This window comes from Vanellus vanellus, assembly GCF_965231255.1.
Source record: "Vanellus vanellus genome assembly, contig: HAP1_SCAFFOLD_1903, whole genome shotgun sequence".
In the NCBI taxonomy this organism is placed as follows: domain Eukaryota; kingdom Metazoa; phylum Chordata; class Aves; order Charadriiformes; family Charadriidae; genus Vanellus; species Vanellus vanellus.
Genome location: NW_028128937.1, coordinates 1 through 23,630, shown reverse-complemented (window position 1 = coordinate 23,630; position 23,630 = coordinate 1). Strand labels below are relative to the sequence as shown.

Below are 23,630 nucleotides of genomic sequence, written 5' to 3'. Positions count from 1 at the left end.
CCCCCCAAACCCCTCCAGACTCCCCCTGGAGCCCCCCAAACTCACCCCTCCAGCGCCCCCCAAACCCCTCCAGACCCCCCCACAAACCCCTCCAGACCTCCCCGGAGCCCCCCAAACCCCTCCAGCCCCAACCTGGATCCTCCCAGCCCCCCCTGGAGCCCCCAAACCCCTCCAGCCCCCCCCCAAAACCCTTCCAGACTCCCCCTGCAGCCCCCCAAACTCACCCCTCCAGACCCCCCCACAAACCACTCCAGCCCCCCCTGGAGCCCCCCAAACCCCCTCCAGACTCCCCCTGCAGCCCCCCAAACTCACCCCTTCAGCACCCCCCAAACCCCTCCAGCCCCCCCTGTATCCTCCCAGCCCCCCCTGGAGCCCCCCAAACCCCTCCAGCCCCAACCTGGATCCTCCCACACCCCCCTGGAGCCCCCAGATTCCCCCTGGAGCCCCAAACCCCTCCAGACCCCCCCCAAACCCCTCCAGACTCCCCCTGGAGCCCCCAAACTCACCCCTCCAGCGCCCCCCAACCCCTCAAGACCCCCCCCAAACCCCTCCAGCCCTTAACCTGGATCCTCCCAGCCCCCCTGGAGCCCCCAAACCCCTCCAGACTCCCCCTGCAGCCCCCCAAACCCCCCCCAGCCCCCCCCCCAAACCCCTCCAGACTCCCCCTGCAGCCCCCCAAACCCCCCAGCCCCCCCCCCAAACCCCTCCAGACTCCCCCTGGAGCCCCCCAAACCACTCCAGCCCCAACCTGGAGCCCCCCAAACCCCTCCAGCCCCCCCCAAACCCCTCCAGATGCCCCCTGGAGCCCCCAACCCCCTCCAGCCCCCCCTAACCCCCCCGCCCCCCCTCCAGCCCCACCTGCCGGTTGAAGTAGAGGAAGCCTTTGGGGCAGTTGACGTTGTGGAAGGGGCGAAGGACTCGACGGAGCCGTCGATGGTCATGGGGTGCAGGCGCAGAGCCCCCGCGCCGTCACCAGCAGCCAGTGGGGCGAGGGGCCGCAGATAAACACCTGGGGGGGGACAGAGAGGGGGGCGGGGGGACAGAGAGGGACGGGGGGACACAGAGAGGGGGACGGGGGGACACAGGGAGGGGGACGGGGGGACACAGGGAGGGACGGGGGGGACAGAGAGGGGGACGGGGGGACAGAGAGAGGGACGGGGGGACAGAGAGGGACGGGGGGACAGAGAGGGGGACGGGGGGGACAGAGAGAGGGACGGGGGGACAGAGAGAGGGACGGGGGGACACAGAGAGGGGGACAGAGAGGGGGACAGAGAGGGGGATGGGGGGGGACAGAGAGGGGGATGGGGGAACACAGAGAGGGGATGGGGGGGACACAGAGAGAGGGACGGGGGGACAGAGAGGGGGATGGGGGGACAGAGAGGGGGACGGGGGACAGAGAGGGGGGGACACAGAGAGAGGGTTGGGGGGACAGAGAGGGGGACGGGGGGGACAGAGAGGGGGACGGGGGGGACACAGAGAGAGGGGGGACAGAGAGGGGGACGGGGGGACAGAGAGGGGGACGGGGGGACACGGGGGGGGGGGGCACAGCCGGTCACCCTCGGCGAAAGAAGGGGGGGCGGTGGGCGGTGGGCGGTGGGCGGTGCGGTCGCGCTCACCCCCGAGTAGCCGTAAATGTCCTCGAAGTAGCGGAAGCGGGCGACACGGCCGCGGGGCCCCCCCGGCTCTTCGCTCCCGCGCTCTCCGGCTTCTTCTTGGAGGGTTTCGGCTTCTTCTCGCGAAAATTGATGTTGTGGGGCACCTGGAGGGGCAGAGATGGGGGGGGGGGGAAGGGAATATGGGGGCAGGGGGCCGTGCCGGTGCCGGGGGGGCACACGGGGTGGCAGAACCCCCTTTCCCCCCCCCCCTCTCACCTTCTTAAAGCGCACTTTGAGGTTGCTCTGGCCCAGCTGGGAGTCGTGTCCGAAGGCCTCGTAGATGAGCAGCTCCTGCTCCACGTGGACCTGCCGGACGGGGAAGGGCCGAGTCGTGTGTGTGTGTCCCCCCCTGTCCCCCCCCTCCGTCCCCCCCCTCCGGCATTCCCCGGCACCTCCCGGATTTCCCCACCCCACCCCACCCCCCCCCCGGCACCTCCAGCACCCCCCAGACCCCCCCAGATCCTTCCAGTCTCCTCCAGACCCCCCCAGATCCCTCCAGACCCCCCCCCATCCCCCCAGTCCCCTCCAGACCCCCCCAGAATCCCCCAGACCCCCCCATCCCCCCAGTCCCCTCCAGACGCTCCCACATCCCTCCAGCACCCCCAGACCCCCCCCAGATCCTTCCAGTCCCCCCCAGATCCCTCCAGCATCCCCCAGACCCCCCCCACATCCCCCCAGTCCCCTCCAGACCCCCCCACATCCCTCCAGCACCCCCCAGATCCTTCCAGTCCCCTCCAGTCCCCCCCAGATCCCTCCAGCATCCCCCAGACCCCCCCCTCCCCCCAGATCCTTCCAGTCCCCTCCAGACCCCCCCAGAATCCCTCAGACCCCCCCATCCCCCCAGTCCCCTCCAGACGCTCCCACATCTCTCCAGCACCCCCAGACCCCCCCAGAATCCCCCAGACCCCCCCCACATCCCCAGTCCCCTCCAGATGCTCCCACATCCCTCCAGCACCCCCAGATCCCTCCAGCATCCCCACAGACCCCCCCAGATCCTTCCAGTCCCCCCCAGATCCCTCCAGCACCCCCAGACCCCCCCCCATCCCCCCAGTCCCCTCCAGACGCTCCCACATCCCTCCAGCAACCCCAGTCCCCCCCAGATCCCTCCAGCATCCCCCAGACCCCCCCCACATCCCCCCAGTCCCCTCCAGACCCCCCGACATCCCTCCAGCACCCCCCAGATCCTTCCAGTCCCCTCCAGTCCCCCCCAGATCCCTCCAGCACCCCCCAGACCCCCCATCCCTCCAGTCCCCCCTAGAACCCCCCCCAGATCCCTCCAGCATCCCCCAGACCCCCCCCACATCCCCCCAGTCCCCTCCAGACCCCCCCACATCCCTCCAGCACCCCCAGATCCTTCCAGTCCCCTCCAGACCTCCCCAGAATCCCTCAGACCCCCCCATCCCCCCAGTCCCCTCCAGACGCTCCCACATCCCTCCAGCACCCCCAGACCCCCCCCAGATCCTTCCAGTCCCCCCCAGATCCCTCCAGCACCCCCCAGACCCCCCCCATCCCCCAAGTCCCCTCCAGACGCTCCCACATCCCTCCAGCACCCCCAGACCCCCCCAGATCCTTCCAGTCCCCCCCAGATCCCTCCAGCACCCCCCAGACCCCCCCCCATCCCCCCAGTCCCCTCCAGACCCCCCCAGATCCCTCCAGCAGCCCCCAGACCCCCCCCAGATCCTTCCAGTCCCCCCCAGATCCCTCCAGCATCCCCCAGACCCCCCCACATCCCTCCAGCATCCCCCAGACCCCCCCCTCCCCCCAGATCCTTCCAGTCCCCACCACATCCCTCCAGCATCCCCCCAGACCCCCCCAGATCCTTCCAGTCCCCCCCAGATCCCTCCAGCACCCCCCAGACCCCCCCCCATCCCTCCAGTCCCCCCTAGAACCCCCCCAGATCCCTCCAGCACCCCCCAGACCCCCCCCACATCCCCCCAGTCCCCTCCAGACGCCCCCAGATTCCTCCAGCACCCCCCAGACCCCCCCCAGATCCTTCCAGTCCCCTCCAGACCCCCCCAGATCCCTCCAGCACCCCCCAGACCCCCCAGATCCTTCCAGTCCCCTCCAGACCCCCCCAGATCCCTCCAGCACCCCCCAGACCCCCCAGATCCTTCCAGTCCCCTCCAGACCCCCCCAGAATCCCCCAGCCCCCCCCATCCCCAGTCCCCTCCAGACCCCCCCACATCCCTCCAGCACCCCCCAGACCCCCCAGATCTTTCCAGTCCCCTCCAGACCCCCCCAGATCCCTCCAGCAGCCCCCAGACCCCCCAGATCCTTCCAGTCCCCCCCAGACCCCCCCAGAATCCCCCATCCCCCCCCCATCCCCAGTCCCCTCCAGACCCCCCCACATCCCTCCAGCACCCCCCAGACCCCCCCCCCCCTCATTCCCCCCCCCATCCCCTCACCAGCAGGTAGGGCCGGCTCTGGCGGTTGCCCAGTGCCACCAGCAGCACCTCCTTGACCAGCGGCAGCTCGCCCTGCCGCGTCACCTCCTCCTTCTTGCCGTCCCCGGGGGCCGCCGGCTGCCCGAAGGAGCTGTCGACCAACACCCGCTGCCCCATGGGGAAGTTCTTCACCAGGAACACCAGGCGCCACTCCGGCAGCTGGTAAATCTGGGGGGGGGACACGGGGGGACACGGGGGGACGGGGAGGGGGACGCAAGCAGTGGGGGATGACAAGAAGAAGGGGGAGACACCAAGAAGAAGAGGGGGACACCAAGAAGAGGGGACACCAAGAAGAAGGGACACCAAGAAGAAGGGACACCAAGAAGAAGAGGGGGACACCAAGAAGAGGGGACACCAGTGGAAGAGGGGACACCAGAAAAAGAGGGGGACACCAGAAAAAGAGGGGGACACCAGAAAAAGAGGGGGACAACGAGAAGAAGAGGGGACACCAAAAGGAAGAGGGGGACACCAGTGGAAGAGGGGGACACCAAGAAGAGGGGACACCAGTGGAAGAGGGGGACACCAGTGGAAGAGGGGGACACCAGAAAAAGAGGGGAACACCAAGAAGAGGGGACACCAAAAGGAAGACGGGGTCACCAGTGGAAAAGGGGGACACCAGTGGAAGAGGGGGACACCAGTGGAAGAGGGGGACAACGAGAAGAAGAGGGGACACCAAAAGGAAGAGGGGGACACCAGTGGAAGAGGGGGACACCAAGAAGAGGGGACACCAGTGGAAGAGGGGGACACCAGTGGAAGAGGGGGACACCAGAAAAAGAGGGGAACACCAAGAAGAGGGGACACCAAAAGGAAGACGGGGTCACCAGTGGAAAAGGGGGACACCAGTGGAAGAGGGGGACACCAGTGGAAGAGGGGGACACCAAAAGGAAGAGGGGACACAAGTGGAAGAGGGGGACACCAAGAAGAGGGGGACACCAAGAAGAGGGGGACACCAGTGGAAGAGGGGGACACCAGTGGAAGAGGGGGACACCAGTGGAAGAGGGGGACACCGAGAAGAAGAGGGGACACCAGTGGAAGAGGGGGACAACGAGAAGAAGAGGGGACACCAAAAGGAAGAGGGGGACACCAAAAGGAAGAGGGGGACACCAAAAGGAAGAGGGGGACACCAAAAGGAAGCGGGGACACCAGTGGAAGAGGGGGACACCAGTGGAAAAGGGGGACACCAAGAAGAGGGGACACAAGTGGAAGAGGGGACACCAAAAGGAAGAGGGGGACACCAAAAGGAAGAGGGGGACACCAAAAGGAAGAGGGGGACACCAAAAGGAAGAGGGGGACACCAAAAGGAAGAGGGGGACACCAAAAGGAAGAGGGGACACAAGTGGAAGAGGGGACACCAAGAAGAGGGGACACCAAGAAGAGGGGACACCAGTGGAAGAGGGGGACACCAAGAAGAGGGGACACCAAAAGGAAGAGGGGGACACCAAAAGGAAGAGGGGACACCAAGAAGAGGGGACACCAAGAAGAGGGGACACCAAGAAGAGGGGACACCAGTGGAAGAGGGGGACACCAGTGGAAGAGGGGGACACCAGTGGAAGAGGGGGACACCGAGAAGAAGAGGGGACACCGAGATGAAGAGGGGACACCAGTGGAAGAGGGGGACAACGAGAAGAAGAGGGGACACCAAAAGGAAGAGGGGGACACCAAAAGGAAGAGGGGGACACCAAAAGGAAGAGGGGGACACCAAAAGGAAGCGGGGACACCAGTGGAAGAGGGGGACACCAGTGGAAGAGGGGGACACCAAGAAGAGGGGGACACCAAGAAGAGGGGACACCAAGAAGAGGGGACACAAGTGGAAGAGGGGACACCAAAAGGAAGAGGGGGACACCAAAAGGAAGAGGGGGACACCAAAAGGAAGAGGGGACACCAGTGGAAGAGGGGGACACCAGTGGAAGAGGGGGACACCAAGAAAAGGGGACACCAAGAAGAGGGGGACACCAAGAAGAGGGGGACACCAAGAAGAGGGGGACACCAGTGGAAGAGGGGGACACCAAGAAAAGGGGACACCAAGAAGAGGGGGACACCAAGAAGAGGGGGACACCAAGAAGAGGGGGACACCAAGAAGAGGGGACACAAGTGGAAGAGGGGACACCAAAAGGAAGAGGGGGACACCAAAAGGAAGAGGGGACACCAGTGGAAGAGGGGGACACCAGTGGAAGAGGGGGACACCAAAAGGAAGAGGGGACACCAGTGGAAGAGGGGGACACCAAGAAGAGGGGACACCAAGAAGAGGGGGACACCAGTGGAAGAGGGGACACCAGTGGAAGAGGGGGACACCAGTGGAAGAGGGGGACACCAGTGGAAGAGGGGACACCAGTGGAAGAGGGGACACCAGTGGAAGAGGGGGACACCAAGAAGAGGGGGACACCAAGAAGAGGGGACACCAGTGGAAGAGGGGGACAACGAGAAGAGGGGACACCAAGAAGAGGGGACACCAAGAAGAGGGGACACCAGTGGAAGAGGGGGACACCAGTGGAAGAGGGGGACACCAGTGGAAGAGGGGGACACCGAGAAGAAGAGGGGACACCGAGAAGAAGAGGGGACACCGAGAAGAAGAGGGGACACCGAGAGGAAGAGGGGACACCAAAAGGAAGAGGGGGACACAAGAAGAGGGGGTGACGAGAAGAGGGGGTGACGAGAAGGGGGGTGACGAGAAAAAAATCGGGACACGAAAAAAAGGGGGACAAAAAAGGGGTGACAAGAGGAGAACGTCACCGGGCGCCGGCAGCAGTGGCGGCGGCGCAGCGCCGGGGGAGGGGTGTTTTGGGGGGGGGGGGGGGGGGGGAGGGAGATATTCCCTCCCCCTTCTCACCTCCATAGCGCCGTTCTCCCGCACCAGTACGCACCAGTGGGTGGGCTCGGGTTTATACTGGTGGGGGTCGCGCTCGGCGGAGGGGAGGCTGCTGCGGCGCGGCTCCTCCTTGGCGGGGCTGAACAGAGCCCCCGAATCGCCGTAGAGCATCTCCTCCTCATCGTCCACCGTGTCGCTGCGCCCGCGGGGGGGGGACAGACAGACAGACACCCCCGTGGCACCTCCGCGTCCCGCCAGGGGGACGCTTGGGGGGGGGGGAGGTGACAGTTCGGTCCCCACCTGATGTCCTGGATGAGGGTCTCCGCTTCGGAGTGGGGGCGGAGGCTGTGGTCGTCGCGGGCGGCGGCGGTGCGGCTCTCGGTGGTGAACATCCCACTGACGTCCCGGTACAGGCAGAGCGCGATGACTTTGGATTGCTGCGGGGACAGAGAGGAAGCGGTGACAGCGCTGTGCCATCCCCTTTCCCGTCCCCGAGGAAGCGGTGACAGCGCTGTGCCATCCCCTTTCCCGTCACTGAGGAAGTGGTGACAGCGCTGTGCCATCCCCTTTCCCGTCCCCGAGGAAGCGGGTGACAGCGCTGTGCCATCCCCTTTCCCGTCCCCGAGGAAGTGGGTGACAGCGCTGTGCCATCCCCTTTCCCGTCCCCGAGGAAGCGGGTGACAGCGCTGTGCCATCCCCTTTCCCGTCCCCGAGGAAGCGGGTGACAGCGCTGTGCCATCCCCTTTCCCGTCCCCGAGGAAGTGCGTGACAGCGCTGTGCCATCCCCTTTCCCGTCCCCGAGGAAGCGGGTGACAGCGCTGTGCCATCCCCTTTCCCGTCCCCGAGGAAGCGGGTGACAGCGCTGTGCCATCCCCTTTCCCGTCCCCGAGGAAGCGGGTGACAGCGCTGTGCCATCCCCTTTCCCGTCCCCGAGGTAGTGGGTGACAGCGCTGTGCCATCCCCTTTCCCGTCCCCGAGGAAGCGGTGACAGCGCTGTGCCATCCCCTTTCCCGTCCCCGAGGAAGCGGGTGACAGCGCTGTGCCATCCCCTTTCCCGTCCCCGAGGAAGGGGGTGACAGCGCTGTGCCATCCCCTTTCCCGTCCCCGAGGAAGCGGGTGACAGCGCTGTGCCATCCCCTTTCCCGTCCCCGAGGAAGCGGGTGACAGCGCTGTGCCATCCCCTTTCCCGTCCCCGAGGAAGCGGGTGACAGCGCTGTGCCATCCCCTTTCGGTCCTCGAGGAAGTGGGTGACAGCGCTGTGCCATCCCCTTTCCCGTCCCCGAGGAAGCGGGTGACAGCGCTGTGCCATCCCCTTTCGGTCCTCGAGGAAGCGGGTGACAGCGCTGTGCCATCCCCTTTCCCGTCCCCGAGGAAGGGGGTGACAGCGCTGTGCCATCCCCTTTCCCGTCCCCGAGGAAGCGGGTGACAGCGCTGTGCCATCCCCTTTCCCGTCCCCGAGGAAGGGGGTGACAGCGCTGTGCCATCCCCTTTCCCGTCCCCGAGGAAGCGGCTGACAGCGCTGTGCCATCCCCTTTCCCGTCCCCGAGGAAGCGGCTGACAGCGCTGTGCCATCCCCTTTCCCGTCCCCGAGGAAGCGGTGACAGCGCTGTGCCATCCCCTTTCCCGTCCCCGAGGAAGTGGGTGACAGCGCTGTGCCATCCCCTTTCCCGTCCCCGAGGAAGCGGGTGACAGCGCTGTGCCATCCCCTTTCGGTCCTCGAGGAAGTGGGTGACAGCGCTGTGCCATCCCCTTTCCCGTCCCCGAGGAAGCGGTGACAGCGCTGTGCCATCCCCTTTCCCGTCCCCGAGGAAGTGGGTGACAGCGCTGTGCCATCCCCTTTCCCGTCCCCGAGGAAGCGGGTGACAGCGCTGTGCCATCCCCTTTCCCGTCCCCGAGGAAGCGGCTGACAGCGCTGTGCCATCCCCTTTCCCGTCCCCGAGGAAGCGGGTGACAGCGCTGTGCCATCCCCTTTCCCGTCCCCGAGGAAGTGGGTGACAGCGCTGTGCCATCCCCTTTCCCGTCCCCGAGGAAGCGGGTGACAGCGCTGTGCCATCCCCTTTCCCGTCCCCGAGGAAGGGGGTGACAGCGCTGTGCCATCCCCTTTCCCGTCCCCGAGGAAGCGGGTGACAGCGCTGTGCCATCCCCTTTCCCGTCCCCGAGGAAGCGGGTGGCAGCGCTGTGCCATCCCCTTTCCCGTCCCCGAGGAAGCGGGTGACAGCGCTGTGCCATCCCCTTTCCCGTCCCCGAGGAAGCGGTGACAGCGCTGTGCCATCCCCTTTCCCGTCCCCGAGGAAGCGGGTGACAGCGCTGTGCCATCCCCTTTCCCGTCCCCGAGGAAGCGGGTGACAGCGCTGTGCCATCCCCTTTCCCGTCCCCGAGGAAGTGGGTGACAGCGCTGTGCCATCCCCTTTCCCGTCCCCGAGGAAGCGGGTGACAGCGCTGTGCCATCCCCTTTCCCGTCCCCGAGGAAGCGGGTGACAGCGCTGTGCCATCCCCTTTCCCGTCCCCGAGGAAGCGGGTGACAGCGCTGTGCCATCCCCTTTCCCGTCCCCAAGGTAGTGGGTGACAGCGCTGTGCCGTCCCCTTTCGGTCCTCGAGGAAGTGGGTGACAGCGCTGTGCCATCCCCTTTCCCGTCCCCAAGGAAGCGGGTGACAGCGCTGTGCCATCCCCTTTCGGTCCTCGAGGAACTGGGTGACAGCGCTGTGCCATCCCCTTTCGGTCCTCGAGGAAGTGGGTGACAGCGCTGTGCCATCCCCTTTCCCGTCCCCAAGGAAGCGGGTGACAGCGCTGTGCCATCCCCTTTCCCGTCCCCGAGGAAGCGGGTGACAGCGCTGTGCCGTCCCCTTTCCCGTCCCCGAGGAAGCGGTGACAGCGCTGTGCCATCCCCTTTCCCGTCCCCGAGGAAGTGGGTGACAGCGCTGTGCCATCCCCTTTCCCGTCCCCGAGGAAGTGGGTGACAGCGCTGTGCCATCCCCTTTCCCGTCCCCGAGGAAGCGGTGACAGCGCTGTGCCATCCCCTTTCCCGTCACTGAGGAAGTGGTGACAGCGCTGTGCCATCCCCTTTCCCGTCCCCGAGGAAGCGGGTGACAGCGCTGTGCCATCCCCTTTCCCGTCCCCGAGGAAGCGGGTGACAGCGCTGTGCCATCCCCTTTCCCGTCCCCGAGGAAGCGGGTGACAGCGCTGTCCCATCCCCTTTCCCGTCCCCGAGGAAGCGGGTGACAGCGCTGTGCCATCCCCTTTCCCGTCCCCGAGGAAGCGGGTGACAGCGCTGTGCCATCCCCTTTCCCGTCCCCGAGGAAGGGGGTGACAGCGCTGTGCCATCCCCTTTCCCGTCACTGAGGAAGTGGTGACAGCGCTGTGCCATCCCCTTTCCCGTCCCCGAGGAAGCGGGTGACAGCGCTGTGCCATCCCCTTTCCCGTCCCCGAGGAAGCGGGTGACAGCGCTGTGCCATCCCCTTTCCCGTCCCCGAGGAAGCGGTGACAGCGCTGTGCCATCCCCTTTCCCGTCCCCGAGGAAGGGGGTGACAGCGCTGTGCCATCCCCTTTCCCGTCCCCGAGGAAGGGGGTGACAGCGCTGTGCCATCCCCTTTCCCGTCCCCGAGGAAGCGGGTGACAGCGCTGTGCCATCCCCTTTCCCGTCCCCGAGGAAGGGGGTGACAGCGCTGTGCCATCCCCTTTCCCGTCCCCGAGGAAGGGGGTGACAGCGCTGTGCCATCCCCTTTCCCGTCCCCGAGGAAGCGGGTGACAGCGCTGTGCCATCCCCTTTCCCGTCCTCGAGGAAGCGGGTGACAGCGCTGTGCCATCCCCTTTCCCGTCCCCGAGGAAGCGGTGACAGCGCTGTGCCATCCCCTTTCCCGTCCCCGAGGAAGGGGGTGACAGCACTGTGCCATCCCCTTTCCCGTCCCCGAGGAAGCGGGTGACAGCGCTGTGCCATCCCCTTTCCCGTCCCCGAGGAAGTGGGTGACAGCGCTGTGCCATCCCCTTTCCCATCACTGAGGAAGTGGGTGACAGCGCTGTGCCATCCCCTTTCCCGTCCCCGAGGAAGCGGGTGACAGCGCTGTGCCGTCCCCTTTCCCGTCCCCGAGGAAGCGGGTGACAGCGCTGTGCCATCCCCTTTCCCGTCCCCGAGGAAGGGGGTGACAGCGCTGTGCCATCCCCTTTCCCAGTCCCCGAGGAAGTGGTGACAGCGCTGTGCCATCCCCTTTCCCGTCCCCGAGGAAGCGGGTGACAGCGCTGTGCCGTCCCCTTTCCCGTCCCCGAGGAAGCGGGTGACAGCGCTGTGCCGTCCCCTTTCCCGTCCCCGAGGAAGCGGGTGACAGCGCTGTGCCATCCCCTTTCCCGTCCCCGAGGAAGCGGGTGACAGCGCTGTGCCATCCCCTTTCCCGTCCCCGAGGAAGCGGGTGACAGCGCTGTGCCATCCCCTTTCCCGTCCCCGAGGAAGCGGCTGACAGCGCTGTGCCATCCCCTTTCCCGTCCCCGAGGAAGCGGGTGACAGCGCTGTGCCATCCCCTTTCCCGTCCCCGAGGTAGTGGGTGACAGCGCTGTGCCATCCCCTTTCCCGTCCCCGAGGAAGCGGTGACAGCGCTGTGCCATCCCCTTTCCCGTCCCCGAGGAAGCGGGTGACAGCGCTGTGCCATCCCCTTTCCCGTCCCCGAGGAAGGGGGTGACAGCGCTGTGCCATCCCCTTTCCCGTCCCCGAGGAAGCGGGTGACAGCGCTGTGCCATCCCCTTTCCCGTCCCCGAGGAAGCGGGTGACAGCGCTGTGCCATCCCCTTTCCCGTCCCCGAGGAAGCGGGTGACAGCGCTGTGCCATCCCCTTTCGGTCCTCGAGGAAGTGGGTGACAGCGCTGTGCCATCCCCTTTCCCGTCCCCGAGGAAGCGGGTGACAGCGCTGTGCCATCCCCTTTCGGTCCTCGAGGAAGCGGGTGACAGCGCTGTGCCATCCCCTTTCCCGTCCCCGAGGAAGGGGGTGACAGCGCTGTGCCATCCCCTTTCCCGTCCCCGAGGAAGCGGGTGACAGCGCTGTGCCATCCCCTTTCCCGTCCCCGAGGAAGGGGGTGACAGCGCTGTGCCATCCCCTTTCCCGTCCCCGAGGAAGCGGCTGACAGCGCTGTGCCATCCCCTTTCCCGTCCCCGAGGAAGCGGCTGACAGCGCTGTGCCATCCCCTTTCCCGTCCCCGAGGAAGCGGTGACAGCGCTGTGCCATCCCCTTTCCCGTCCCCGAGGAAGTGGGTGACAGCGCTGTGCCATCCCCTTTCCCGTCCCCGAGGAAGCGGGTGACAGCGCTGTGCCATCCCCTTTCGGTCCTCGAGGAAGTGGGTGACAGCGCTGTGCCATCCCCTTTCCCGTCCCCGAGGAAGCGGTGACAGCGCTGTGCCATCCCCTTTCCCGTCCCCGAGGAAGTGGGTGACAGCGCTGTGCCATCCCCTTTCCCGTCCCCGAGGAAGCGGGTGACAGCGCTGTGCCATCCCCTTTCCCGTCCCCGAGGAAGCGGCTGACAGCGCTGTGCCATCCCCTTTCCCGTCCCCGAGGAAGCGGGTGACAGCGCTGTGCCATCCCCTTTCCCGTCCCCGAGGAAGTGGGTGACAGCGCTGTGCCATCCCCTTTCCCGTCCCCGAGGAAGCGGGTGACAGCGCTGTGCCATCCCCTTTCCCGTCCCCGAGGAAGGGGGTGACAGCGCTGTGCCATCCCCTTTCCCGTCCCCGAGGAAGCGGGTGACAGCGCTGTGCCATCCCCTTTCCCGTCCCCGAGGAAGCGGGTGGCAGCGCTGTGCCATCCCCTTTCCCGTCCCCGAGGAAGCGGGTGACAGCGCTGTGCCATCCCCTTTCCCGTCCCCGAGGAAGCGGTGACAGCGCTGTGCCATCCCCTTTCCCGTCCCCGAGGAAGCGGGTGACAGCGCTGTGCCATCCCCTTTCCCGTCCCCGAGGAAGCGGGTGACAGCGCTGTGCCATCCCCTTTCCCGTCCCCGAGGAAGTGGGTGACAGCGCTGTGCCATCCCCTTTCCCGTCCCCGAGGAAGCGGGTGACAGCGCTGTGCCATCCCCTTTCCCGTCCCCGAGGAAGCGGGTGACAGCGCTGTGCCATCCCCTTTCCCGTCCCCGAGGAAGCGGGTGACAGCGCTGTGCCATCCCCTTTCCCGTCCCCAAGGTAGTGGGTGACAGCGCTGTGCCGTCCCCTTTCGGTCCTCGAGGAAGTGGGTGACAGCGCTGTGCCATCCCCTTTCCCGTCCCCAAGGAAGCGGGTGACAGCGCTGTGCCATCCCCTTTCGGTCCTCGAGGAACTGGGTGACAGCGCTGTGCCATCCCCTTTCGGTCCTCGAGGAAGTGGGTGACAGCGCTGTGCCATCCCCTTTCCCGTCCCCAAGGAAGCGGGTGACAGCGCTGTGCCATCCCCTTTCCCGTCCCCGAGGAAGCGGGTGACAGCGCTGTGCCGTCCCCTTTCCCGTCCCCGAGGAAGCGGTGACAGCGCTGTGCCATCCCCTTTCCCGTCCCCGAGGAAGTGGGTGACAGCGCTGTGCCATCCCCTTTCCCGTCCCCGAGGAAGTGGGTGACAGCGCTGTGCCATCCCCTTTCCCGTCCCCGAGGAAGCGGTGACAGCGCTGTGCCATCCCCTTTCCCGTCACTGAGGAAGTGGTGACAGCGCTGTGCCATCCCCTTTCCCGTCCCCGAGGAAGCGGGTGACAGCGCTGTGCCATCCCCTTTCCCGTCCCCGAGGAAGCGGGTGACAGCGCTGTGCCATCCCCTTTCCCGTCCCCGAGGAAGCGGGTGACAGCGCTGTCCCATCCCCTTTCCCGTCCCCGAGGAAGCGGGTGACAGCGCTGTGCCATCCCCTTTCCCGTCCCCGAGGAAGCGGGTGACAGCGCTGTGCCATCCCCTTTCCCGTCCCCGAGGAAGGGGGTGACAGCGCTGTGCCATCCCCTTTCCCGTCACTGAGGAAGTGGTGACAGCGCTGTGCCATCCCCTTTCCCGTCCCCGAGGAAGCGGGTGACAGCGCTGTGCCATCCCCTTTCCCGTCCCCGAGGAAGCGGGTGACAGCGCTGTGCCATCCCCTTTCCCGTCCCCGAGGAAGCGGTGACAGCGCTGTGCCATCCCCTTTCCCGTCCCCGAGGAAGGGGGTGACAGCGCTGTGCCATCCCCTTTCCCGTCCCCGAGGAAGGGGGTGACAGCGCTGTGCCATCCCCTTTCCCGTCCCCGAGGAAGCGGGTGACAGCGCTGTGCCATCCCCTTTCCCGTCCCCGAGGAAGGGGGTGACAGCGCTGTGCCATCCCCTTTCCCGTCCCCGAGGAAGCGGGTGACAGCGCTGTGCCATCCCCTTTCCCGTCCTCGAGGAAGCGGGTGACAGCGCTGTGCCATCCCCTTTCCCGTCCCCGAGGAAGCGGTGACAGCGCTGTGCCATCCCCTTTCCCGTCCCCGAGGAAGGGGGTGACAGCACTGTGCCATCCCCTTTCCCGTCCCCGAGGAAGCGGGTGACAGCGCTGTGCCATCCCCTTTCCCGTCCCCGAGGAAGTGGGTGACAGCGCTGTGCCATCCCCTTTCCCATCACTGAGGAAGTGGGTGACAGCGCTGTGCCATCCCCTTTCCCGTCCCCGAGGAAGCGGGTGACAGCGCTGTGCCGTCCCCTTTCCCGTCCCCGAGGAAGCGGGTGACAGCGCTGTGCCATCCCCTTTCCCGTCCCCGAGGAAGGGGGTGACAGCGCTGTGCCATCCCCTTTCCCAGTCCCCGAGGAAGTGGTGACAGCGCTGTGCCATCCCCTTTCCCGTCCCCGAGGAAGCGGGTGACAGCGCTGTGCCGTCCCCTTTCCCGTCCCCGAGGAAGCGGGTGACAGCGCTGTGCCGTCCCCTTTCCCGTCCCCGAGGAAGCGGGTGACAGCGCTGTGCCATCCCCTTTCCCGTCCCCGAGGAAGCGGGTGACAGCGCTGTGCCATCCCCTTTCCCGTCCCCGAGGAAGCGGCTGACAGCGCTGTGCCATCCCCTTTCCCGTCCCCGAGGAAGCGGCTGACAGCGCTGTGCCATCCCCTTTCCCGTCACTGCGGAAGTGGGTGACAGCGCTGTGCCATCCCCTTTCCCGTCCCCGAGGAAGCGGGTGACAGCGCTGTGCCATCCCCTTTCCCGTCCCCGAGGAAGCGGCTGACAGCGCTGTGCCATCCCCTTTCCCGTCCCCGAGGAAGCGGGTGACAGCGCTGTGCCATCCCCTTTCCCGTCCCCGAGGAAGGGGGTGACAGCGCTGTGCCATCCCCTTTCCCGTCCCCGAGGAAGCGGCTGACAGCGCTGTGCCATCCCCTTTCCCGTCCCCGAGGAAGCGGGTGACAGCGCTGTGCCATCCCCTTTCCCGTCCCCGAGGAAGGGGGTGACAGCGCTGTGCCATCCCCTTTCCCGTCCCCGAGGAAGCGGGTGACAGCGCTGTGCCATCCCCTTTCCCGTCCCCGAGGAAGCGGGTGACAGCGCTGTGCCGTCCCCTTTCCCATCCCCGAGGTAGTGGGTGACAGCGCTGTGCCATCCCCTTTCCCATCACTGAGGAAGCGGGTGACAGCGCTGTGCCATCCCCTTTCCCGTCCCCGAGGTAGTGGGTGACAGCGCTGTGCCATCCCCTTTCCCATCACTGAGGAAGGGGGTGACAGCGCTGTGCCATCCCCTTTCCCGTCCCCGAGGAAGCGGGTGACAGCGCTGTGCCATCCCCTTTCCCGTCCCCGAGGAAGTGGGTGACAGCGCTGTGCCATCCCCTTTCCCGTCCCCGAGGAAGCGGTGACAGCGCTGTGCCATCCCCTTTCCCGTCCCCGAGGAAGCGGGTGGCAGCGCTGTGCCATCCCCTTTCCCGTCCCCGAGGAAGCGGGTGACAGCGCTGTGCCATCCCCTTTCCCGTCCCCGAGGAAGGGGGTGACAGCGCTGTGCCATCCCCTTTCCCGTCCCCGAGGAAGCGGGTGACAGCGCTGTGCCGTCCCCTTTCCCGTCCCCGAGGAAGCGGGTGACAGCGCTGTGCCGTCCCCTTTCCCGTCCCCGAGGAAGCGGTGACAGCGCTGTGCCATCCCCTTTCCCGTCCCCGAGGAAGCGGGTGACAGCGCTGTGCCATCCCCTTTCCCGTCCCCGAGGAAGTGGGTGACAGCGCTGTGCCATCCCCTTTCCCATCACTGAGGAAGCGGTGACAGCGCTGTGCCATCCCCTTTCCCGTCCCCGAGGAAGCGGTGATTCTGACTAAGGCTCTCCGATTCTGAGATTCTGAGATTCTCCGATTCTGACCGAGATTCTGAGACTCTCCGATTCTGAGATTCTCTGATTCTGACTGAAATTCTCTGATTCTACGATTCTCCGATTCTACGATTCTCCGATTCTGACCGAGATTCACTGAGATTCTGTGATTCTCTCATTCTACGATTCTGACCAAGATTGTCCGATTCTGAGATTCTGAGATTGTCCGATTCTGAGATTCTGAGATTGTCCGATTCTGAGATTGTCCGATTCTGAGATTGTCCGATTCTGAGATTCTGAGATTGTCCGATTCTGAGATTGTCCGATTCTGAGATTCTGAGATTGTCCGATTCTGAGATTGTCCGATTCTGAGATTGTCCGATTCTGAGATTGTCCGATTCTGAGATTCTGAGATTGTCCGATTCTGAGATTGTCCGATTCTGAGATTCTGAGATTGTCCGATTCTGAGATTCTGAGATTGTCCGATTCTGAGATTTTAATTCTGAGATTGTCCGATTCTGAGATTTTAATTCTGAGATTGTCCGATTCTGAGATTTTAATTCTGAGATTCTGAGATTCTAATTCTTAGAGACTTTCCGATACTGAGATTCTCCGATTCTGAGATTCTGAGATTCTCTGACTCTGACTGAGATTCTCCGATTCTGACTGAGATTCTCCGATTCTGAGATTCTCCGATTCTCCGATTCTGAGATTCTCCGATTCTGACTGAGATTCTCCGATTCTGACTGAGATTCTCCGATTCTGAGATTCTCCGATTCTGACTGAGATTCTCCGATTCTGACTGAGATTCTCCGATTCTGACTGAGATTCTCCGATTCTGAGATTCTCCGATTCTGACTGAGATTCTCCGATTCTGAGATTCTCCGATTCTGACTGAGATTCTCCGATTCTGAGATTCTCCGATTCTGACTGAGATTCTCCGATTCTGACATTCTCCGATTCTGACATTCTCCGATTCTCTGATTCTGACATTCTCCGATTCTGACATTCTCCGATTCTCTGATTCTGAGATTCTCCGATTCTGACTGAGATTCTCCGATTCTGACATTCTCCGATTCTCTGATTCTGAGATTCTCCGATTCTGACTGAGATTCTCCGATTCTGAGATTCTCCGATTCTGACTGAGATTCTCCGATTCTGACTGAGATTCTCCGATTCTGAGATTTTCCGATTCTGACTGAGATTCTCCGATTCTGAGATTCTCCGATTCTGACTGAGATTCTCCGATTCTGACATTCTCCGATTCTCTGATTCTGACATTCTCCGATTCTGACTGAGATTCTCCGATTCTGACATTCTCCGATTCTCTGATTCTGACATTCTCCGATTCTGACTGAGATTCTCCGATTCTGACATTCTCCGATTCTCTGATTCTGACATTCTCCGATTCTGACTGAGATTCTCCGATTCTGACATTCTCCGATTCTGACATTCTCCGATTCTGACAGAGATTCTCCGATTCTGAGATTCTCCGATTCTGACTGAGATTCTCCGATTCTGACTGAGATTCTCCGATTCTGAGATTCTCCGATTCTGACTGAGATTCTCCGATTCTGACTGAGATTCTCCGATTCTGACTGAGATTCTCCGATTCTGAGATTCTCCGATTCTGACTGAGATTCTCCGATTCTGAGATTCTCCGATTCTGACTGAGATTCTCCGATTCTGACATTCTCCGATTCTGACATTCTCCGATTCTCTGATTCTGACATTCTCCGATTCTGACATTCTCCGATTCTCTGATTCTGACATTCTCCGATTCTGACTGAGATTCTCCGATTCTGAGATTCTCCGATTCTGACTGAGATTCTCCGATTCTGACTGAGATTCTCCGATTCTGACTGAGATTCTCCGATTCTGAGATTCTCCGATTCTGACTGAGATTCTCCGATTCTGAGATTCTCCGATTCTGACTGAGATTCTCCGATTCTGAGATTCTCCGATTCTGACATTCTCCGATTCTCTGATTCTGACATTCTCCGATTCTGACATTCTCCGATTCTCTGATTCTGACATTCTCCGATTCTGACTGAGATTCTCCGATTCTGAGATTCTCCGATTCTGACTGAGATTCTCCGATTCTGACATTCTCCGATTCTCTGATTCTGACATTCTCCGATTCTGACTGAGATTCTCCGATTCTGACATTCTCCGATTCTCTGATTCTGACATTCTCCGATTCTGACTGAGATTCTCCGATTCTGACATTCTCCGATTCTGACATTCTCCGATTCTGACAGAGATTCTCCGATTCTGACAGAGATTCTCCGATTCTGACTGAGATTCTCCGATTCTGAGATTCTCCGATTCTGACTGAGATTCTCCGATTCTGAGATTCTCCGATTCTGACTGAGATTCTCCGATTCTGAGATTCTCCGATTCTGACTGAGATTCTCCGATTCTGAGATTCTCCGATTCTGACATTCTCCGATTCTGACTGAGATTCTCTGATTCTGAGATTCTCCGATTCTGACTGAGATTCTCCGATTCTGACTGAGATTCTCCGATTCTGACTGAGATTCTCCGATTCTGAGATTCTCCGATTCTGACTGAGATTCTCCGATTCTGACTGAGATTCTCCGATTCTGACTGAGATTCTCCGATTCTGACTGAGATTCTCCGATTCTGACTGAGATTCTCCGATTCTGAGATTCTCCGATTCTGACTGAGATTCTCCGATTCTGAGATTCTCCGATTCTGACTGAGATTCTCCGATTCTGAGATTCTCCGATTCTGACTGAGATTCTCCGATTCTGACATTCTCCGATTCTGACATTCTCCGATTCTCTGATTCTGACATTCTCCGATTCTGACATTCTCCGATTCTCTGATTCTGACATTCTCCGATTCTGACTGAGATTCTCCGATTCTGACTGAGATTCTCCGATTCTGACTGAGATTCTCCGATTCTGACATTCTCCGATTCTCCGATTCTGAGATTCTCCGATTCTGACTGAGATTCTCCGATTCTGAGATTCTCCGATTCTGACTGAGATTCTCCGATTCTGACTGAGATTTTCCGATTCTGAGATTCTCCGATTCTGACTGAGATTCTCCGATTCTGACTGAGATTCTCCGATTCTGACTGAGATTCTCCGATTCTGAGATTCTCCGATTCTGAGATTCTCCGATTCTGACATTCTCCGATTCTCTGATTCTGACATTCTCCGATTCTGACTGAGATTCTCCGATTCTGACATTCTCCGATTCTCTGATTCTGACATTCTCCGATTCTGACTGAGATTCTCCGATTCTGACATTCTCCGATTCTCTGATTCTGACATTCTCCGATTCTGACTGAGATTCTCCGATTCTGACATTCTCCGATTCTCTGATTCTGACATTCTCCGATTCTGACTGAGATTCTCCGATTCTGACATTCTCCGATTCTGACATTCTCCGATTCTGACAGAGATTCTCCGATTCTGACAGAGATTCTCCGATTCTGACTGAGATTCTCCGATTCTGACTGAGATTCTCCGATTCTGACTGAGATTCTCCGATTCTGAGATTCTCCGATTCTGACTGAGATTCTCCGATTCTGACTGAGATTCTCCGATTCTGACTGAGATTCTCCGATTCTGACTGAGATTCTCCGATTCTGAGATTCTCCGATTCTGACTGAGATTCTCCGATTCTGAGATTCTCCGATTCTGACTGAGATTCTCCGATTCTGACATTCTCCGATTCTCTGATTCTGACATTCTCCGATTCTGACTGAGATTCTCCGATTCTGACATTCTCCGATTCTCTGATTCTGACATTCTCCGATTCTGACTGAGATTCTCCGATTCTGACATTCTCCGATTCTGACAGAGATTCTCCGATTCTGACAGAGATTCTCCGATTCTGACTGAGATTCTCCGATTCTGAGATTCTCCGATTCTGACTGAGATTCTCCGATTCTGAGATTCTCCGATTCTGAGATTCTCCGATTCTGACTGAGATTCTCCGATTCTGAGATTCTCCGATTCTGACTGAGATTCTCCGATTCTGAGATTCTCCGATTCTGACTGAGATTCTCCGATTCTGACATTCTCCGATTCTGACATTCTCCGATTCTCCGATTCTGACATTCTCCGATTCTGACATTCTCCGATTCTCTGATTCTGACATTCTCCGATTCTGACTGAGATTCTCCGATTCTGACTGAGATTCTCCGATTCTGACATTCTCCGATTCTGACTGAGATTCTCCGATTCTCTGATTCTGAGATTCTCCGATTCTGACTGAGATTCTCCGATTCTGACTGAGATTCTCCGATTCTGACTGAGATTCTCCGATTCTGACTGAGATTCTCCGATTCTGACTGAGATTCTCTGATTCTGACATTCTCCGATTCTGACTGAGATTCTCCGATTCTGACATTCTCCGATTCTCTGATTCTGACATTCTCCGATTCTGACTGAGATTCTCCGATTCTGACATTCTCCGATTCTGACAGAGATTCTCCGATTCTGACAGAGATTCTCCGATTCTGACTGAGATTCTCCGATTCTGAGATTCTCCGATTCTGACTGAGATTCTCCGATTCTGAGATTCTCCGATTCTGAGATTCTCCGATTCTGACTGAGATTCTCCGATTCTGAGATTCTCCGATTCTGACTGAGATTCTCCGATTCTGAGATTCTCCGATTCTGACTGAGATTCTCCGATTCTGACATTCTCCGATTCTGACATTCTCCGATTCTCTGATTCTGACATTCTCCGATTCTGACATTCTCCGATTCTCTGATTCTGACATTCTCCGATTCTGACTGAGATTCTCCGATTCTGACTGAGATTCTCCGATTCTGACATTCTCCGATTCTGACTGAGATTCTCCGATTCTCTGATTCTGAGATTCTCCGATTCTGACTGAGATTCTCCGATTCTGACTGAGATTCTCCGATTCTGACTGAGATTCTCCGATTCTGACTGAGATTCTCCGATTCTGACTGAGATTCTCCGATTCTGACATTCTCCGATTCTGACTGAGATTCTCCGATTCTGACATTCTCCGATTCTGACTGAGATTCTCCGATTCTGAGATTCTCCGATTCTGACTGAGATTCTCCGATTCTGACATTCTCCGATTCTGACATTCTCCGATTCTGACATTCTCCGATTCTCTGATTCTGACATTCTCCGATTCTCTGATTCTGACATTCTCCGATTCTGACTGAGATTCTCCGATTCTGACATTCTCCGATTCTGACTGAGATTCTCCGATTCTCTGATTCTGAGATTCTCCGATTCTGACTGAGATTCTCCGATTCTGACTGAGATTCTCCGATTCTGAGATTCTCCGATTCTCTGATTCTGAGATTCTCCGATTCTGACTGAGATTCTCCGATTCTGAGATTCTCCGATTCTGACTGAGATTCTCCGATTCTGACTGAGATTCTCCGATTCTGAGATTCTCCGATTCTGACTGAGATTCTCCGATTCTGACTGAGATTCTCCGATTCTGACTGAGATTCTCCGATTCTGACTGAGATTCTCCGATTCTGACTGAGATTCTCCGATTCTGACTGAGATTCTCCGATTCTGACTGAGATTCTCCGATTCTGAGATTCTCCGATTCTGACTGAGATTCTCCGATTCTGAGATTCTCCGATTCTGACTGAGATTCTCCGATTCTGACAGAGATTCTCCGATTCTGACATTCTCCGATTCTGACATTCTCCGATTCTGACATTCTCCGATTCTGACATTCTCCGATTCTCTGATTCTGACATTCTCCGATTCTGACTGAGATTCTCCGATTCTGACATTCTCCGATTCTGACTGAGATTCTCCGATTCTCTGATTCTGAGATTCTCCGATTCTGACTGAGATTCTCCGATTCTGAGATTCTCCGATTCTGACTGATATTCTCCGATTCTGAGATTCTCCGATTCTCTGATTCTGAGATTCTCCGATTCTGACTGAGATTCTCCGATTCTGAGATTCTCCGATTCTGACTGAGATTCTCCGATTCTGACTGAGATTCTCCGATTCTGACTGAGATTCTCCGATTCTGAGATTCTCCGATTCTGACTGAGATTCTCCGATTCTGACTGAGATTCTCCGATTCTGACTGAGATTCTCCGATTCTGAGATTCTCCGATTCTGAGATTCTCCGATTCTGACTGAGATTCTCCGATTCTGAGATTCTCCGATTCTGACTGAGATTCTCCGATTCTGAGATTCTCCGATTCTCTGATTCTGACATTCTCCGATTCTGACATTCTCCGATTCTGACATTCTCCGATTCTGACAGAGATTCTCCGATTCTGACAGAGATTCTCCGATTCTGACAGAGATTCTCCGATTCTGACAGAGATTCTCCGATTCTGACATTCTCCGATTCTCTGATTCTGACTGAGATTCTCCGATTCTGACAGAGATTCTCCGATTCTGACAGAGATTCTCCGATTCTGACAGAGATTCTCCGATTCTCCGATTCTGAGATTCTCCGATTCTGAGATTCTCCGATTCTGAGATTCTCCGATTCTGAGATTCTCCGATTCTGACTGAGATTCTCCGATTCTGACTGAGATTCTCCGATTCTGACTGAGATTCTCCGATTCTGACTGAGATTCTCCGATTCTGAGATTCTCCGATTCTGAGATTCTCTGATTCTGAGATTCTCCTATTCTGACAGATTCTCCGATTCTGACTGAGATTCTCCGATTCTGACTGAGATTCTCCGATTCTGACTGAGATTCTCCGATTCTCCGATTCTGAGATTCTCCGATTCTGAGATTCTCCGATTCTGAGATTCTCCGATTCTGACTGAGATTCTCCGATTCTGACTGAGATTCTCCGATTCTGACTGAGATTCTCCGATTCTGACTGAGATTCTCCGATTCTGAGATTCTCCGATTCTGACTGAGATTCTCCGATTCTGAGATTCTCCGATTCTGACGGAGATTCTCCGATTCTGACAGACATTCTCCGATTCTGACAGACATTCTCCGATTCTGACAGACATTCTCCGATTCTCTGATTCTCCGATTTTCTGATTCTCTGATTTTCTAATTCTCTGATTCTCCAATTCTGATTCTGACTGAAATTCTCTAATTCTGAGATTCCGAGACTCTCCGATTCCGAGACTCTCCGATTCCGAGACTCTCCGATTCTCCGAGGGGGACAGGGAAAGGCTCGGGGGACAGCGGGAGGGGACCGCGAGCCATCGCCGGCGCTATGGGAGCGGGGGCAGAGGGCTTCGGCGGCACTTACGTGGTGCAGAGGGGGTTTCTGGAGGGTGAGGCGGTGGGTACGGCCCCCGTAGGTGTCGCTCTTGAGGACGAACATGGTGACCTGTCCCTCGGCGCTCAGGATCACCACGAAGGGGTCGGCGACGGCGCAGTGCACGATGGGCGAACCCAAATCCACCGGGATGAAGTGGAGTTGGTTGACTGCGGCGCACGGAGAAGGGTGGGGGGTAAAGGAGGGGGTGAGGGAGGGGGGGGCCGTCCCGCAGCACCCGCGGGTGCCCCCACGCCATCCCCGGCGGCGCCCACCTCCTTCCAGCAGGCGGATGCCCAGCGGCGACA

The 23,630-nt window shown here is 59.9% G+C and overlaps 1 protein-coding gene across 1 annotated transcript; it reads right to left on the bottom strand.

Annotated features, from left to right (window-relative positions):
• Positions 1–858: 858 nt before the first annotated feature.
• LOC309683787 (cleavage and polyadenylation specificity factor subunit 1-like) lies at positions 859–23,492 on the bottom strand (the record flags this gene model as incomplete). Its single annotated transcript, XM_082499785.1, is given in 10 exon segments — positions 859–911; positions 914–958; positions 961–1,009; positions 1,617–1,696; positions 1,699–1,759; positions 1,872–1,961; positions 4,061–4,267; positions 6,927–7,101; positions 7,206–7,342; positions 23,314–23,492. Coding segments are annotated over 10 exon segments (1,076 nt in total), but the record flags the coding sequence as incomplete, so codon positions are not given.
• Positions 23,493–23,630: the final 138 nt, after the last annotated feature.